The sequence below is a fragment of the Nansenia antarctica genome (genome assembly GCF_963989245.1).
Source record: "Nansenia antarctica genome assembly, chromosome: 3".
Lineage (NCBI taxonomy): Eukaryota > Metazoa > Chordata > Actinopteri > Argentiniformes > Microstomatidae > Nansenia > Nansenia antarctica.
The window spans coordinates 9270044-9288567 of record NC_137688.1 but is presented as its reverse complement, the minus strand read 5'-3'; the positions used below and the strand labels follow the sequence as shown (position 1 = coordinate 9288567).

General features: G+C 46.2%; 1 protein-coding gene across 2 annotated transcripts in view; it reads left to right on the top strand.

The window, feature by feature from the left end:
• LOC308152702 (ecto-NOX disulfide-thiol exchanger 2-like) overlaps positions 1-18224 on the top strand; it is a 103689-nt gene extending 85465 nt beyond the window's left edge. The window contains exons 11-14 of one of the 2 annotated variants that reach the window (XM_080525752.1): positions 7679-7735; positions 8650-8761; positions 13104-13189; positions 17605-18224. In XM_080525752.1, coding sequence (XP_080381878.1) covers positions 7679-7735; positions 8650-8761; positions 13104-13189; positions 17605-17736 — 387 coding nt within the window. In that variant the 3' untranslated portion in view covers positions 17737-18224. Of the gene's footprint in view, positions 1-7678; positions 7740-8649; positions 8762-13103; positions 13190-17604 lie in introns of both variants that reach the window. The other variant, XM_080525753.1, reaches the window with a different exon arrangement.
• Positions 18225-18524: the final 300 nt, after the last annotated feature.

Genomic DNA, 18524 nt, shown 5'->3' with positions numbered 1-18524 from the left:
GTGTGTGTCCGCGTGTGTGTCCGTGTGTGCGTGTGTGCGCGCATGTGTGTGTGTGTCAAACTTAGTAGAGTGGAATACTGATGAGCCGTTCTGTTCTGAGATGGATATATTAACCAATGACTTTTCTCACAGTACCAGTGAACATGGGACATTTTTGACACCTAATTATTTTTGGATCCTACCCAGGGAGAGAGAGAACTATCTCTGTGTCTATCTCCGTGTGCACATTTGAAAAGATGTCCCCCTCACGTCATTCAGCTCTACGGAGCCCCCCTGGGGTCACATGGTAGAAAAAAAACTTTTGATGTGTGAATCCGTTCCCTCGGTTTAGTAATTCGTTAGGGTTAGGGTTATGGTTAGGGTTAGGGTTAGGGTTAGGGTTAGGGTTAGGCCCTACGAGCCAGAACGATCGCAAGGATTCTAACCCTAACCCTAATCCTTGCGATCGTTCTGGCTTGTAGGGCCTAACTCTAACCCTAACCATAACCATAACCATAACCATAACCATAACTGTTATGTATGTAGACAATAACATCGATAATTCCCGATCAAGAATGGAGGCAGAGGCGGCGAAACACTTTGATTATATCCGTAGTAGCTTTACTGAACACATCGCAGGTATACAGGCATAATCACTTCCGCATTTACCTATCCGCTTTTTATCACTCCAACTACGGTGGTCCACATAGCTCAAAATTACACTTCAATACATAACATATTTCCTCCCCCCTTAAATGATCATGTCCACATTAGCATCATACACATTAAATGTCAACTAGGGAGAGATGGTAGACAGGGTTAGCACCAGGCGCTCAGGAGGTTTCCTGTCTCTTGGGGGATAGCGCCTCAGCACCGGAGAAGGGCTGGGTTCCAGCTCGATCACAGGGCATTCGATCACCGAGGGGTCTGGAGGTGCTGGCTCTACTGCAGGCGGCGAAGGTGTGGCCGCTGCAGGTACCGGCATGCTCAGGTGTGGTGTCAGCTCGTCCGTGAACGTGAATCCTGATGCCCCGGATGTGGGGCTGGTCACTCCTAGCTCTCTAGGCAACAACTGGTCCACGTGCCTACGCCATGTCTGATTGTCTTTGGTGTGAACATGATAGGAAACAGGTCCAGTCTTCCGGAGGACCGTGGCAGGGGTCCATTTCTCCTTAGTAGTGTAGTTGCGTGCGAGGACAGAGTCTCCAACATCAAACTGTCTGTCTTTAGACCGCTTAGCTCGCTGATTTACTTGTTCCTGCTGTTTCTCGTGGACTGATGTTTCCGTTGAGGTAGGTCGCAGCAGATCAAGACGTGTCCGAAGCTGCCTCTTCATTAGAAGGTAAGCTGGCGAGGTCCCAGTCGTTGCATGAGGGGTATTACGATACTTGAATAGAAAAGTATCAAGGCGTTGCTTCAAGGGAGCCTCACTCTTGGATGCTTTGAGGGCATGTTTTACAGTTTGCACCATTCTCTCCGCCAATCCGTTGCTGGATGGATGGTATGGACTTGAAAGGATGTGCTTAATTCCATTGTTCTGTAGGAAGTCCTCCATCTCTGTTGATACAAAAGATGGCCCATTATCAGTGACGATCTGCTCAGGGAGTCCAAATCGACCAAACATCTCCCTCAATATCTGAATGGTCTTCCCCGAGGTGATGGTGGACATGACAGCCACCTCAGGCCACTTTGAGTGTGCGTCCACGGCCACCAGCAGCATAGCTCCATCAACTGGTCCTGCAAAATCCAGATGAACTCGTTGCCAGGGACACGCTGGCCAGTCCCAAGGATGCAGCGGAGCCAGGCTTGGTGTGTTTCTGATGACTTGACATGATGGGCATGATCTGGCTTTAGATTCAATGTCATAGTCTAGCCCAGGCCACCAGAAGTAACTGCGTGCAAGCTCTTTCATCCTGACGATGCCACAATGGCCTGAGTGTAGCTCTCTCAGGACTGGTTCTCTCAGCTTTGTCGGGATTATGACCCGCATGCCCCAGAGCAAGCATCCAGCCGTCACCGTCAACTCCTTCCCCCGCGAAAGGTAAGGCTGAAGATCCGGTGGTGCGTCAGGAACCTGTGACAGATCCCCTCTCATAACGCGGTCAAACACCCTGGAGAGTATGGGGTCCCCCTTTGTTTCCTTCCTGACACGGTGAGCAGTCACCGGGGCACTCTCCACCATGTCAAAGTAGAAAATGGTTTGCTCCTTGCTCTTAGGGTGATCAGGAAGTGGAAGGCGTGACAAAGCATCCGCATTGGCGTGTGCCCCTGACCTCCGGTACTTAATTTCATAGTTGTGAGCACTGAGGAGCAGTGCCCAGCGCTGCATGCGGCTTGCTGCCAGGGTCGGTATCCCTGCATACGGACCCAAGATGGATGTCAAAGGACGATGGTCGGTCAGCAGGGTGAACCTCCTTCCGAACAGGTAAGTGTGGAACTTTTTAATTCCAAAGATAATGCTTAATGCTTCTTTCTCTATCTGTGGATAGTTCCTTTCTGCTGTGCTCAGCGTACGTGACGCAAACGCGATGGGTTTGTCTTCTCCAGTCGGTGTGATATGGGACACCACGGCGCCCACTCCATATGGCGATGCGTCACATGCGAGTTGGAGAGGCAAGGACGGGTCGAAGTGTGTTAACACCCTCTTGTCGGTCAATGCTGCTTTGGCTATGTTAAACGCTGCGTCACATTCTTTTGACCATGACCATGTTTTGCCCTCCCTCAGTAGTTCGTGCAACGGCTTTAGCCGCGTAGACAGCTGTGGAATAAACTTGCCATAATAGTTTAGAAGCCCAAGAAAAGATCTCAACTGGCTCACATTCTCGGGAGCAGGAGCCTCTGAAATGGCGGTCACTTTAGAGGGCGCTGTGTGGAGCCCGTCTGCATCGATGACATGGCCCAGGTATTCCACTGCTGCCTTGAAGAAGTCGCATTTTTCCTGGCGAACACGTAAGCCATATTCTTCAAGTCTTCCCAGAGTTTTATCCAGGTTCAGCAGATGTTCTTCATCATCCTTTCCAGTCACCAAGATATCATCCAGATAGCATTGCACACCAGAGAGACCACTCAGTAGGGATGCTCCGATTTATCGGCCACCGATTTAAATCGGCCGATTTCACTCCAAATGACTCGATCGGTGATCGGCAAAAATGGCCGATCGCAAAAACCGATCTTTTTTTTTTTTTTTTCTTTTTTTTCTTTTTTTTTCCTGGGGAAGACAGATAACTGAACAGAAAACATAGGAGGACGTAACAGTATGTAAACCATGAAGGCCACGTTTATGATGTCTTTTATACAGCCATATCGACTGACTTGGGCTTCAGGCCCTAACTGGGTGATAGGCCAGACCTTTACTATGCCATAAAAATGGGTCTGCGTTTGCTTGGTGCCTAATGGATCAAAACTTTTGTCTAAAAAGCAAAAAATATTTAGGCTATCCAGTCAGTTATGTATTTTTTTAAAAATCGGTATCGGTATCGGTTGATCTTGAGGAAACAAATCGGTGATCGGTATCGGCCCCAAAAATCCAGATCGGAGCATCCCTACCACTCAGGACCTGATCCATGGCCCTCTGGAACACTGCCGGGGCGGAGGTGATGCCAAACGGCAGACGGTGATATCTAAAGAGACCCTTGTGGGTGGTGATGGTGAGGAGCTCCTGTGACTCTTTTTCAACATGCATCTGTAGGTAGGCCTGGTTCAGATCGATTTTACTGAATTTCTTACCACCAGCCAACCCAGCAAACAGGTCCTCAATCACTGGAAGAGGGTATTGTTCAACAGTCAGCACCGGGTTAACAGTTACCTTGAAGTCACCACACAGGCGAACTGATCCATCTCTCTTGATTACCGGGACCACGGGGGTGGCCCAGTCGCTGTATGGTACTGGCTCAATGACCCCAATCTTCACCAGCCTCTGTATATCAGCGTCGACCTTTGGCCTGAGTGCATAGGGAACAGTCCTGGCTTTCATAAAGCGTGGTTTGGAATCAGGTTTGACCTGCAGCTTGACTGTGATGCCTTTCATGCTCCCCAGCTCGTCTTTAAACACAGCTGCATGTCGCTTTAACACTGCTGATAGGCGGGTGGTATCTTCTGATACTGCAGTGTTTCCTCTACATGCATTTCATCGTGGCGGTCCGCCACAATGGAATTTCCTCCGCCACCATGCAGATTTCTCAACCCAAAAAAAAAAAAAAAATTTAGGCCGCTTTTCAGACCTTCACAGCGCTAGACACACCCACAAGCGCGAAGCGACGCGCTTGCAAAACTGTTTTGTGATTCCTCATTTAAATTACGTTGTACCTGTTACAATGACAATAAAGATCATTCATCTTCATCAAGATGAGAGATGGAGCGATCCGCTCACACAGCTGTCCCGCATCCGCTAATCAGCGCAGCACCGAACCGCCGGGCTCGTTGAGCGGATGCGAGGCAGCTGTGCCCGGGACCGGCCACTTCACATAAAGGAAGGAAGGAAGGAAGGAAAGAAAGAAAGCCGTGCACAAACGAGAGCTAAGTCAGACCGGGACGCTGCCAGTATGTGTGAGAGCCGGACTGCCGGCGTGAACATTTGAACCGTGTCATTTTATTTAATGGACCATTTCGTTGTCTGGTACCTGTACTGTAGCAATGACAAATAAAGTCCATTCCATTCCATTCCAGAGAGGGACGGACGGACGGACTACCCTTGTTTTTAATTTACAGGAAAACATTTTATTTTCGAGTTTTGGCTGAAATGACGTCGTTGTTTTGAGCGCGCGTGCGCGTTTCATGCGCGTGCACGCGAAAAAATCGCGCACGCGCGGTCAGCACTACCCGCCACCATGGTAAAAATTCCTGGAGGAAACACTGTACTGCATTCACCTTTCTCCAGTTCAGACGCATCACCTCCAGCCATGGTCTGCCCATCAGTGCTGGATAGTCCCCTCTGACCACATAGATCGGAAGCCTGACTTTTTGTCCATTTAATTCAACTAGGACCTTAGCCCTCCCAACCATGGGGACGGTTTCACCTGTGTATGTTTTTAGAATGAGCTTTGCCTGAGTCAATGGCATATGGTTCAGTTTTTTCTTGAACAGTGTCTCTGACATTAGTGATACAGCGGCTCCAGTATCGATTTCCATCGTAATGGGATGTCCTTCCAATAACGGGGTGACACTATAGGCTGCTGAGCCTCCTTTTACAGTTAACACCTTTATTGGTAACTCCTCTTCTGAGTCTGTTCCACTGCTGCTTGTCTGTCCCTGCTTAACACTGTGCAGTTTCTTCTTTGACCGCCAGTTGTCTGTGTTTGCCTTGTCTGACTTTTTCCTATCTTTAAAGGTGTCCTTTGTTGACTTCTCTCTCTTAGCTCTACAAACCCGCTCAATGTGTCCCCTCTTGTCACAGTGATGGCATAGGAGCTCCCTCGCCCAGCATTCTGATGACAGGTGATCACGTTTCCCACAACGATAACATTCCAGGGTACCCCCTCTCTGTCTATCATGTGTGGCTGCTACCCCATGCACTCTTGAGGCAGCCCCTAGCTGCAGTGCTTCCCTGGCAGCTAGCTCCATTGATATTGCAATCCACAGCTGTCTTAAATGTGAGGTGCTCCTCTGTGAGCAGGCGCTTCTGTATTGCCTCACTCCTTAATCCACACACAAGTCTGTCACGCAGAGTGTCACACAGTGATGTGCCAAACTGACAATGTTCAGTCAATTTCCTCAGTACTGCTACATATTGAGTAATGGATTCACCTTCCTCTTGATTCCTCTTGTGGAACCTGAACCGCTCTGCAATCACCAAAGGCTTTGGGCAAAAATGTCCATTTAACGTTGTCACAATGTCCGTGTAAGAATAGGCACCTGGCTTGTTTGGTTGGAGTAAGTCCCTTAGCAAGCCAAACGTTTTAGCTCCTATTATACTGAGGAAGGTTGCCACCACCTTGTCATTTTTAATGTCATTAGCAATAACAAAAAACTCAAACCGTTCAGTGTAAGCATTCCAAGTCTCTAAAGTGTCATCAAACTGTCCAAATGCTCCAGTCATCGGCATTTTCCCAGTTTAAGTAAGTCCGTTTCACTTACTTGTGTACTCTCCTCCAATATGCGCAGTGTGAGTTTCTCTTTTCCCGAACTTCACAGCACGCACACCGCCCTGGTCATGACTCCCGCCGGTGATAATTTGTAATCCAGGGGGAAACAAAACCGCCGCACAAGTTCGTCGATCCTCGTCGCCAATTGTTTTGTTATGTATGTAGACAATAACATCGATAATTCCCGATCAAGAATGGAGGCAGAGGCGGCGAAACACTTTGATTATATCCGTAGTAGCTTTACTGAACACATCGCAGGTATACAGGCATAATCACTTCCGCATTTACCTATCCGCTTTTTATCACTCCAACTACGGTGGTCCACATAGCTCAAAATTACACTTCAATACATAACAATAACCCTAACGAATTACTAAACCGAGGGAACGAATTACTAAACAGAGGGAACGGATTACTAAACCGAGGGAACGAATTACTAAACCGAGGAAACGGATTCACACATCAAATATTTTTTTTCTACCATGTGACCCCAGGGGGGCTCCGTACAGCTCTAACCTGTAACATGTATTTTCCCTTTCACTCAGTTTTCTTACGGATGGGGGCGCATTCCCCAGTGCGGTCCCTAGGGGTCTCCCTCCGGTCGCCTCACTCAGTCTGATCACTTGCAGCTGTGTTTAATTGTCACTAATGCTTTATGTACCCTTCTACACTTCCCTTCACTCCCTGCTTAGTGTTCACACTGTGTCCACTGTTTGTTGGTTGTGTGAGATATGGTAAACCACTGAATACATACGAGAACTGTTTTGGAGGCTGTGTTTTTTAGATTAAGTCATGTTTGTATCCCGGGGGGGGTATTCCATAAACGTCACTAAAGGAAAATCCAGGCTTTATTTTGATAATTATCGGTAGCCTAGAGGTTAGAGAAGCCGGCTAGCAATCAAAGGTTGCTGGTTCGATCCCCGCCCTGTCTTTTCATCGGCTGTGTGTCTTCTGCTGTCTAAATAAAAGCACCATGCATAACCAGCTACAACCAGCAAACCATAACCTTCATTAGTAAATCTCATTAGCCACATTCCACATTTCAGCCATGCCTACGGACATGACTTTCCGTTGTCCATAAAAAAAATGATGGTAGAGTTTCTTATTGGGGTGGTTTTGGCTGAGCAAATTCCTTCCACGGGGAAGTCTGACAAAATCTTCATGAAAACAAAAGCTTCACGTTCAATCAGCCTGCATTTTCCTTTAGTCTACTCTACCTTAAGTAAACAACCTTTTGTCTGGTTCCGCTACCTACTCGTCTGGCTCCCTTTATATGCACCTGGATACGCTTATACTGAAACATTACACAGTTTTATAGCACTTTCATTTCCTGAGGAGAGAAGTGTGCTGTGTGTGTCTGTGTCTGTGTCTGCCTGTGTGTGTGTGTGTGTGTGTGTGTGTGTGTGTATCTGTGTCTGTGTGTGTGTGTGTGTATCTGTGTGTGTACGTATGTCTGTGTATGTCTGTGTATGTCTGTGTGTGTGTGTGTGTGTGTGTGTGTGTGTATGTGTGTGTGTGTGTGTCTGTGTGTGTGTGTGTGTGTGTGTGCGGGTGTGTGTGTGTGTGGGTGTGTCATGCTCCTCACTGATGGCGCTTCTCATTTTTCTAATTGAGTCTAGCTGGAGACGTCAGACAGAGACGACAGAGGGGGTGATGAAAGCGCTAATCAAACCAATGTAAGTGGAAAAGGGCTGTTCGCCCTTCATCCCTCTCTAAGTGCTCGCCCTCTCTCTATTTACGCTCCGTTTCTCTCTCCGCTCCTTTTTCTGCTCTCATCTAACCTTCTCGTGACAAGACAGATCATTATAGGCCAATCCAGAAACCAGTTCAGGAGGGCTTTATTTGTCGCAGGATAAATCACTCCGACACAACTGGGTTAGAGAATCATAGACCTGTACCGCCGCACACATACACACACACACACACACACACACGCACACACACACGCACACACGCACACACACACACACACACACACACACACCTTCCCTCCACCAGCCTGTCACTCAGAGAGAGCTACTGTTGTGGGTTACCTCAATTCTCTCTCTCTCTCTCTCTCTCTCTCAATTCTCTCTCTCTCTGCTCTTCCTGCTTCCTTTGTCTCCCCATTTCCATTTCTCTTCCTCTTCCTCTATGTGAACGTCAGGATGTACATTCTGTGTGTGTGTGTGTGTGTGTGTGTGTGTGTGAGCCTGTTGTGTGTGATCAATAAATCAATCATCATCCTTGTGTTCCCCCTTGTGTTCCCCTGGATACACCTGGAGCTCATGCTAGACTTTTATTCACAGTTTTTTCTTCTGCTTTCAACAAAATGCAGCCCCACGTTCTGATCGAGAGGCTGAACTCTTATTTCAATGTCCCACACCAGCTTCTCATGTTGATCGTAAATTTGTACGTACGTATGTATGTGCGTATGTGCGTATGTGCGTGCGTATGTGTGTACGTATGTGTGTGCGTATGTGTGTACGTATGTGTGTACGTATGTGTGTACGTACAGTATGTGTGTACGTATGTGTGTACGTATGTGTGTACGTATGTGTGTACGTATGTGTGTACGTATGTATGTAATCAGTATCTGTCTTCTCTGTAGGATGGAGCAGCATCATCAGTGGTGTCGTGCAGTCAGGAGAAGGAGGGCCAGCCAGAGAAGCTTCCCTCCCCCCTCCACCCCGTCCACTCAGAGAGAGAGGCCCTGCTGGTTGGTACGTACAGCACCTTGTTGTGACATCATCATAACCAGGGGTGCACATAACTGGTGCGCCAGTGCGCATGCGTCGCCAAAATGCATGCTGCGCGGCAGATCAGCGGCATGAACGCGCTCTTGCGCACCAACAGCTGGAAGCGCTGGGAGAGGAATTTACTTCCTCAAAATCCAGCTGCTGACTGCTGCATCACTGCAAGCCCCACTAAGTAACTATTTGCCGTCCCCTCAGTCGAAGGCCCGACGAGTAATCCATCACAACAGTCGACCGACGACGACCACGGCGACTCCCCTCACGAAAACATTCGGAAAGTATCGTAACTCGTACTTTCATTCCGCGTATCGCGTATCGCGTATCGCACGGTTATCACGCCGCACGTGAAAATTCAGTCCCGAACGACTCGTCGCTAAAAGGAAAAACAACACCAAGGGACACGTTTCTTTTCTCTGAAGCTTTCAAACGTTCAGACGTTTGTTTTACAGCTTCATTATCGCACCTAGACCCCTGACCCAGGGAATATGGTTGGGAATTCTATTAGAAAAAAAAAAAAAAAACTTTGTTGCACAATCAAAATAATGAGCTATTTAAAGTGATAGCCTACAACATCCTCTACCATGGTTGAAATTGAGGACAGTGATAACAGCAGTCAAGAGAGCAGTGATGATGATGATTAAGCTTGTAGCATAAATAAATGCTTAGGCTGTAACTTTTTGTTGAAAAGTTGATTTCAGTGTTTACAGAGCAGTGCTTAAAGAGATGTCCGTTGATTTCAGTGTGTTTAAAGAACAGACATTCAGTTAGTGCTTAAAGAGATGTCAGTTGATTTCATTGTGTTTAAAGGAGTCTGACAGACTTTCATGCTTAAAGAGCAGTCATTTGATTTTGCATTTGTTTCTTTTGTTTTGCACACAATCATTTGTTCGTTCATCTTTATTTATGAACAAATGTCGTTTTGCTAATATAAGTTATCCATGTATCCCTTTTTCATCCATCCTGTGGGACGGGTCGTGACTCGCGAGCTCTGGGAGCACCAAGCAGCATCCCTAGGTGCTCCTCTGAGCACTGGCCCCAAAAAGTTATGTGCACCCCTGATCATAACGTTGTGTTGTGACATCATCATAATGTTGTGTTGTGACATCATCATAACGTTGTGTTGTGACATCATCATAACATTGTGTTGTGACATCATCATAACATTGTGTTGTGACATCATCATAACGTTGTGTTGCGACATCATCATAACGTTACTGTAACATTAACCTTGTTGAGACCAGGTTTTTCTAGTACGGAAAGCCGGAGGAAAGACTTTGAAATTAGTCCAGCGTCAAACCAAGTATCTTGCTTGCATTGGGTGGAGTGTTTACATGTTCTTCGGGGTTACAAACTAGCGTAGACAACAACTGTCAAATAGTCCTGCCTGTTTGCAAAAGACGACCTACAACAAACAATAAGCAACTGTTCTGCGGGCATGTCAGGGGAGAGTCCTTGGAATGTAACACCCAATTAAATTGAGTACAATCTTCCATCACTCCGTCCAGTTCAATCTGACGTTCTCCAGACCTCCCAAGATGCCGTGAGTGTGTGTATGTGTGTGTGTGTGTGTGTGTGTGTGTGTGTGTGTGTGTGTTGTGGGGGGGGGGGCAAGCTATCCAACTGTCAGCAAGCTATCCATGTTGTCAGAAACGGGTGCTTCCCTGCAGCTGAGCAAATGTAATAACCATATACAGTGGCTATAGAAAGTCATTACATCCCTTCACTTTTTCCACATTTTGTGATATAGACTCAATTTAAAATTGATTAAATCAAAATTGGCATCAATCCACACACAATACCCCATAATGACAAAGTGAAAACACGTTTCCTATGCAAATCAGAGACCCTATAAAAACAAAGATATTGATTCCAAAATTACATAAACTATTATCCTTGCATTAAGATGGACTCAATTCAACTTATTGAGAGATTTGTTGATGACATTTTTGCTTTTTAGCTCATGTCAAGAGTTTTATAGTAAAGGGTGTGACGACTTATGCACATGAGGTATTTCTGTGGTTACATTTTTATAAATTAGCAGAAATGTCTAAAAACTTGTTTTCACTTTCATTCTGTCGTATTGTGTGTGGATTGATGCCAATTTTTCTTTATTTAATACACTTAAATTTGAGTCTATAACACAACAAAATGTGGAAAAAGTGAAGGGGTGGGATGACTTCCTATAGCCACTGTAAATGCTTCTAAACATAACTCGAAGCCCTAACGGTTTATATCGTGTTTTCATGCATCCCAAGGTCCCAGGTCAGGGTAGGAGCTTGGAGCCAATGGCACTTGGCTTTTTGGGGGCTCATTGGGGGGTGCGTTGGAAACACAAAAGTCTGTGGTTTTGGGTCAAGCACCATTAGTGACTCTACTTAAGCACCCCCTGCCCTTCTCTCTCTCTCTCTCTCTTCCTCTCTATTACTCTATTGTAGGATGTAACAGTGTTTCCTGGAGGTAGGTGATCCTGGATTACGTTGGCTTCCTAGCAGCAGAGCATTACAGAGAAGTCAGGGAGGAGGTGTGATGCTAATGGCAGCATCTTACTTGCGGTTTCCTTCATTGCCCTAAGGCCAACACTGACCCCCCCCCCCCATATTATTCTCTCATACCATCACAAGTAGTAAGGTAGCCAATGGGCGGCTCCCTTCACACCTGCCCACTCTGGCTGCTCAATGAGGGAGAAACAGCCGCTCAGGATTCTGGGGGTATTACCTGTCAGAGACACTCTGAATGATGTCTTGTTCTGAGCTCCATTGAAGTGAACGCAGAAATGATCCCATCTCCCAAAAGAACCCGGCTCCTCCAGAAAGCAAGGGTTGCGCTTTTTTCCTGATTTCTCTTTCATACAGCGAGATTCATACTGATTGAACATACTGAACACTTAACCACAAAGAGGAAACAGCCCCATAGGCATTTTCTACGAGCTGATGTTGCATTGACCTTGGTTGTTTGTATCGTTGTATATCCGTCATGATGGAAAATGGTATGGTGCAGAGATGTCTGAATCCAAACATTGGATAACGCTATGGAAAAGGGTTCACTGGTTCACTGCCAACCATAAAGAGACCACGGATAACTGTGAGACAACATTAAGTCAAAACATTGCACAGACATTTGAAGTAGGATGTGGTAACACCGTGCCAAAGTTATTTTAGTAAGTGTCAATGAGGCAATGTCTAGAGACATCTAAACATAACGTGTGCAGTAACATCCGAGAATTGTCCGTTTTGATAGTTTTGTACTACATTAGTACCCTCTAGTTCCATAGTGGATGTTGTTCTGAATATCATACTGCTAGCTGCCTTGTCAGATTCATGGTTGATTGATGTTATCAGATTCAGACCGTGGTAATTAGAGAACAGAACAACTACAGCTTTATACTCCTAGTTTATGGATCTCACTATAATGAAACATAAAATGCTGCTTTATTTGCAAGAATTGATTTGAACATTAGGACACTGCTGAGCAAAGTGAAAGTATAAAACTTGAAGATGGTTTTCTGCTGGATATCATTGGTCCAAGCCCAGCTGCACATACACTCTTTTAATGTTGTCTGATCAAAGTCTGGAGCGTTCCTCCTGCGGTGTCTCATTTGGTTTATCACTGCGTGTGTGTGTGTGTGTGTGTGTGTGTGTGTGAGTGTGAGTGTGACTGTGTGTGCGTGTGTGTGTGTGCGTGCGTGTATGCGTGTGGGTGTGAGAGATGGCTCCTCAGAGCTATATAAGATGCTATTGCCCAGAGGGTTATGATACTCAGATATGGATCATCATACCAATGAGCAGATGTTATTGTTGGGATGAATGGACGCCTATGGTGCTGATGAGGCCCTTTAATGCAGAGAGAAGCATCAAAGTACTAGTCATTAAACACTTGTCTTAATCTGAAGTCTTCAAACACAAGAGTCTTTGACAGAGCCAGGATTGCTTTTGGGAAAGGAGACACTTGAATCTTGAAAGAGCCATTTTCAAATTAGTCAGACAAGATGAGTTAAATAGAGTGGTGTCTTTCAAAACTTCTAGAGCCGGCTCAGATTTGGAGTAGTATAATGGAAATCAGACAGCTTGATCTGATCCAGATTATTATTATTATTCAGCTATCTAGGATCAGATCAAGCTGTTTGATTAACATGTTAGAAATGCTGGGCCTTGACGATCAGGTTTAGGTTTTCTTTCATGTTGGACAGATGAGCGTATCAATGCTCAAACTGAGTGGAGTTATAGAGTGCTGTACCACAATGCAATACTGTACGACATGCATGTGATATCTCTGTGTCTCTAGTATGTGATATCTCTGTGTCTCTCCTCAGGAATTATCTCTACGTTCCTCCATGTCCACCCCTTTGGAGCCAGCATCGAATACATCTGCTCCTACTTACACCGTCTGGACACCAAGGTACTGCTGACACACACATACACACACACACACACACACACACGCACACACACACAATTGTTAATACTTTATTTGGGTTCACATTAAAGCATAACTTTTTCAACGAAAAAATATAATGACCATATATACATATATATATATACTTGTTACGGTACATGTGGGAATACGGTACATGTGGGAAAACTAGGGTTAGCATGCTGGCATGTCTAACCCTAACCCTAACCTTAACCCTAACCCTAACCCTAACCTTAACCCTAGCACCCTAGCACCTAACCCTAGTTTTCCCACATGTACCGTATTCCCACATGTACCGTAACATATATATATATATATATATATATATATATATATATATATATATATATATATAGTACCAGCCATATATACAGTACCAGTCAAAAGTTTGGACACACTTTCCCATTCAATGGGAATATATATATTAAGTAAAGTATACAGATTGTCATGGATACAGGTAACACCGTCTTCGCCGTACAGCTAAGCTTCCCACAACAGCTGACAGAGAACAATATCATGCAAGCTGCTTGGCTTTTTGCTTTGGTAGGCCTGCAATTTCCAGGCCACATACTGTTAGGTAGTGCACATGTCCAAGGCTGCCAAATATCAGAATCACTAGCTGACACCTGAAGCCTAGGACACTAATAAACGTGTATTTTAACAGTTTTGTAGAAAAAGCTTGTACAGATCGAATGAGCAGCCTACTAATAGGTCACCTCTCCTTGGCTTTTATCAACAATGTCAGGTGTATTTAGCACGTTAGAAAGGACACACACACACACACACACACACAGTAAGTTGAGTAGCGATAGCAGTACTGGCACCTCGCTCCAGCACCTACGCCCACTCACTCTTTCAGCAAAGACACACAGCCATAGACACCCATACTGAGCTTACCGTGGTGACATATGGCTCTGGTGAATCAGAGGAATTTGGTAGTTGGGGTCTCCTTGCACAGGTTTAGTCTCCTCGTGCAGTCAGAGACCCCTGTTGCAGGCAGAACTCCCTAAGGCAGTGTGAATCCCCTTGTGCCAGGTAAGCTCCATCAAGCAGAAACAGTCACCATGTGCATTCAGAGATCACTGTTTTTCCTCTGTGTGCAGCCTTGGCCTCCTCAGGTTAGAGTTGGGCTTGAAGGTAATGCAAGAGGTTAACCTAGAAATGGGAATCTGTAGTTCCCAGCACTGAAGAGGAAGTGTGTGTGTGTGTGTGTGTGTGTGTGTGTGTGTGTGTGTGTGTGTGTGTGTGTGTGTGTGTGTGTGTGTGTGCGTGTGTGTGTGTGTGCGTGTGAGTGTGCGTGTGCGTGTGCGTGTGCGTGTTTGTGTGCGTGTGTGCGTGTGTGTGTGTGTGTGTACGTGCGTGTGCGTGTGAGCATGTGATTTCCCAGGACACTGAGACACGTTAGAACTGGATCCTTCAGGGTTGTTCCATTTCCTTTGACGCTCTAAAACATCCGTCTCCACACGCCAGCCTCCAGTAGTTCTCCCTGCACTGTCAGAGGCCTTCTCTCACCCAACTCCCACGCTATGCCTTTCATGCTGCCACCTCCGTGAGGAGGCCCTCAGTTACATCACGACTCTGAGTGCCTCCTCCCCCAGGGGGCCCTCAGCTATGTAATCTACTTGTGTAGTGGTGGCCTAGTGGATAGTGAGTTGGACTGGTGATCAGAAGGTCATGAGCTCAAATCCCACCTGGGAACACCACACTAGTGTGTCCTTGAGTAAGACCTGGGAACACCACCACTAGTGTGTCCTTGAGTAAGACCTGGGAACACCACCACTAGTGTGTCCTTGAGTACCACCACTAGTGTGTCCTTGAGTAAGACCTGGGAACACCACCAATAGTGTGTCCTTGAGTAAGACCTGGGAACACCACCACTAGTGTGTCCTTGAGTACCACCACTAGTGTGTCCTTGAGTAAGACCTGGGAACACCACCACTAGTGTGTCCTTGAGTAAGACCTGGGAACACCACCACTAGTGTGTCCTTAAGTAAGACCTGGGAACACCACCACTAGTGTGTCCTTGAGTAAGACCTGGGAACACCACCACTAGTGTGTCCTTGAGTAAGACCTGGGAACACCACCACTAGTGTGTCCTTGAGTAAGACCTGGCAACACCACCACTAGTGTGTCCTTGAGTAAGACCTGGCAACGCCACCACTAGTGTGTCCTTGAGTAAGACCTGGGAACACCACCACTAGTATGTCCTTGAGTAAGACCTGGGAACACCACCACTAGTGTGTCCTTGAGTAAGACCTGGCAACACCACCACTAGTGTGTCCTTGAGTGAGACCTGGCAACGCCACCACTAGTGTGTCCTTGAGTAAGACCTGGGAACACCACCACTAGTGTACCCCTGAGTAAGGCACTAACCCCTAAGTTACTCCAGGGAGTCTGTCCCTGGAATCACTAATCGTAAGTCGCTTTGGATAAAAGCGTCTGCTAAATGGTTAAGATGTAAATGTAATCTCAATCCCCGAAATACATGCCAAAAATGTATATGCTTGGAAGGTCTGTTAGACCAACACGTCAAAGTTGGCGGTCATTTGCCCAATAAGAAGATATTGCCCTAGTCCTTGCACATCACATGTTTCTGTTTTGGAGCTACCCTCTCATCAAATCTTGGCAAATACTTCAGTCAGTGAATCAAATGAAGGACCAGTTTGAGTGTTATTCCAGGCCCAGTTGTTCAAAACTTTGAATCTGGATCAGATTAAATCAGACAGATAGATCTGATCCTGGATAACGAAAAAATAATCAGGATCATTCTGATCCATATTAAACGTTTTGAAGTGTATACTGGGCCCAGTATATCATGAGATATGTGACCACTCCGAGTGCCACCTCCATGAGGAGACCCTCAGATATACCACTCACTGTCACCTCCATGAGGAGACCCTCCGATATATGACCAGTCACTGCCACCTCCATGAGGAGACCCTCATATATACCACTCACTGTCACCTCCATGAGGAGACCCTCCGATATATGACCAGTCACTGCCACCTCCATGAGGAGACCCTCAGATATACCACTCACTGTCACCTCCATGAGGAGACCCTCCGATATCTGACCAGTCACTGTCACCTCCATGAGGAGGCCTTCAGATATATGACCACACCTCCACGAGGAGACCCTCACTGCCACCTCCATGGTTGTATCGGACCCCAGGAAGACTAGCTAATGTCATGGCATTAGCTAATGAGGATCTTAATCAACAAACAAACATGAGGATACCCTCAGATATATGACCACACCTCCATGAGGAGACCCTCGATACAGACCACTCTGTTTTCCAGGACCTCATTTCCAGATAGCGACAGAACATAAGCTCTGCGAGAGTTTTAACGATGCATCGTTCCCTAAGAATGACGATGTAACATGTGTTTCACAAACCACCTCGTAGAGCCTCTTTAGATGCACCTGTTTAGGTGTTACTGTTTAGGTGTTACTGTTTAGGTGTTAGGTTAATGTTTAGATGCATCTTAAGAGCATTGTAAGAGCAGAGAGGGACACACATCGAATGTCAATGATCGATAGGCTTGAAACGCTTTCTCTCTCTTCCGATTGTTGTTTATAGTTCTACGCAATACTGACATGAGAGCAGCTCTTGGAGATCTATGGATCTATTTCCATCTATGGCAGTGCATCTCAAAACAAAAGCCGTAAATGTCAGTGTATTCAATTGTTTTGAAACCAATTGTGTGTTGTATGTTTGGTCTTCTAATATAGGAAACAGATTTGGTGCTTATTAATTTACGAGCATTTTCAAGCGCAACGTCGGTTACGAGGGTTTTGGGAAACAGCCCGAAAGATGACGGCACCCTTGTGACACACGTGGGATGAAATTAACGTGGCTTTTGTGAAAAGAGGTCCAGCTCATTAAAACCCTCTCTGTGATCATCAACACAGTGACTCATTCTCACACACACAGATTGTGAATAGAGCATGAAAGCCTTTTCTTTTTTATGTGTGTGTGTGTGTGTGTGTGTGTGTGTGTGTGTGTGTGTGTGTGTGTGTGTGTGTGTGTGTGTGAGGGGGGAAGGGGTTCCACTCAAAGCCCTGAGGGGTGTTTGTCACAGTGTCTCTCTGAACACCACACAGCCCACAGAGCTTTGTCACCAGGCTTGGCTGGATTCACCACAAACAACTCTTATCTACTGTGTCCACGCAGCACTGCACTGTCAATGAGGATACCTACACCATATACACATAATGCATACTGACGTGGCAGGGTTCGACTAATCTGAGTCTGTTTGTATAACTGTGTTGTGTGGGTTTATCTTTGTGTATTTATCAAGTGTGTACCCTTCTATGTGCTTGCGTGCGTGTGCATATGTGTGTGTATGTGTGTGTGTGTGTTTCATGTGTGTTTCATGTGTGTTTCATGTGTGTTTCAGATAAACACGTTGGAGGTGGAGGCCCTCCTGGCTCGGCTGCCCTGCACCTTCAGACAGGAGCTGACGGGGGTGGGCGCCAGCCTGGAGAAACGCTGGAGGTTCTGTGGCTTCGAGGGCATCAAGAGCACATAGAGCAGGACAGGACACAGAGGACGCGACAGGGACCCAGAGGACACGGAGCACGGAACACAGAACACGGAACACGGAGCCCCGGGGTGGCTGCAGAGCCAGGACGGATGTGTCACTGTCTACGTTACGTTAGGAAAACTCTGTGTGGGGTGACATGTGTCCAGGGTGACAGAGACATCAACAACTGGAACATCTGCTTTGTGTCATACTCTGCGAAGCCTCGTGGGATACCCACAACCCTCCGGGAGGCCCTGAAAAGCATCATATCCCTGGGGATTGGCTGTTTGTGGGTCTCGTGGGCGGACTGTACTGTTCTTAGAGATCTCTGATAGGCTAACTCTGCCGTCAGTTGACCAGGAAGACTAAGGAGGATATCAGGGTCTGCTGAACACTCTCTACCTCCCTCCCCTCAGCCCCTCTCTTTTCTTGTGTGTTCTTTGTTCGTACGATTCTATGAATAGAGTTAATATATTTCCTTACATTATGTATAGGCTGTTAATACCAGATGCATTAGTATTCTGAGATTGACAACCACATCTGATGAATATGAGACTTCAGTTTTCTAATTGAGATCCATTTGTTTTGCTATAGTAGATGGGCCTGTAGCACCATCTATTGGAGGGATTACACAAAGGCACATATCCCACAGATGAAGTATGCAGTGCTGTGCATACTACTAAACAGGTAGTGTTGTACTACAGGCCTTCAGAAAGAAGTGGACACCTCCATCTGGTGTAGTGGGATGAATGAAAATAAAAAATCATTTCACTGAAAGGGCTTTCTTAATTTTA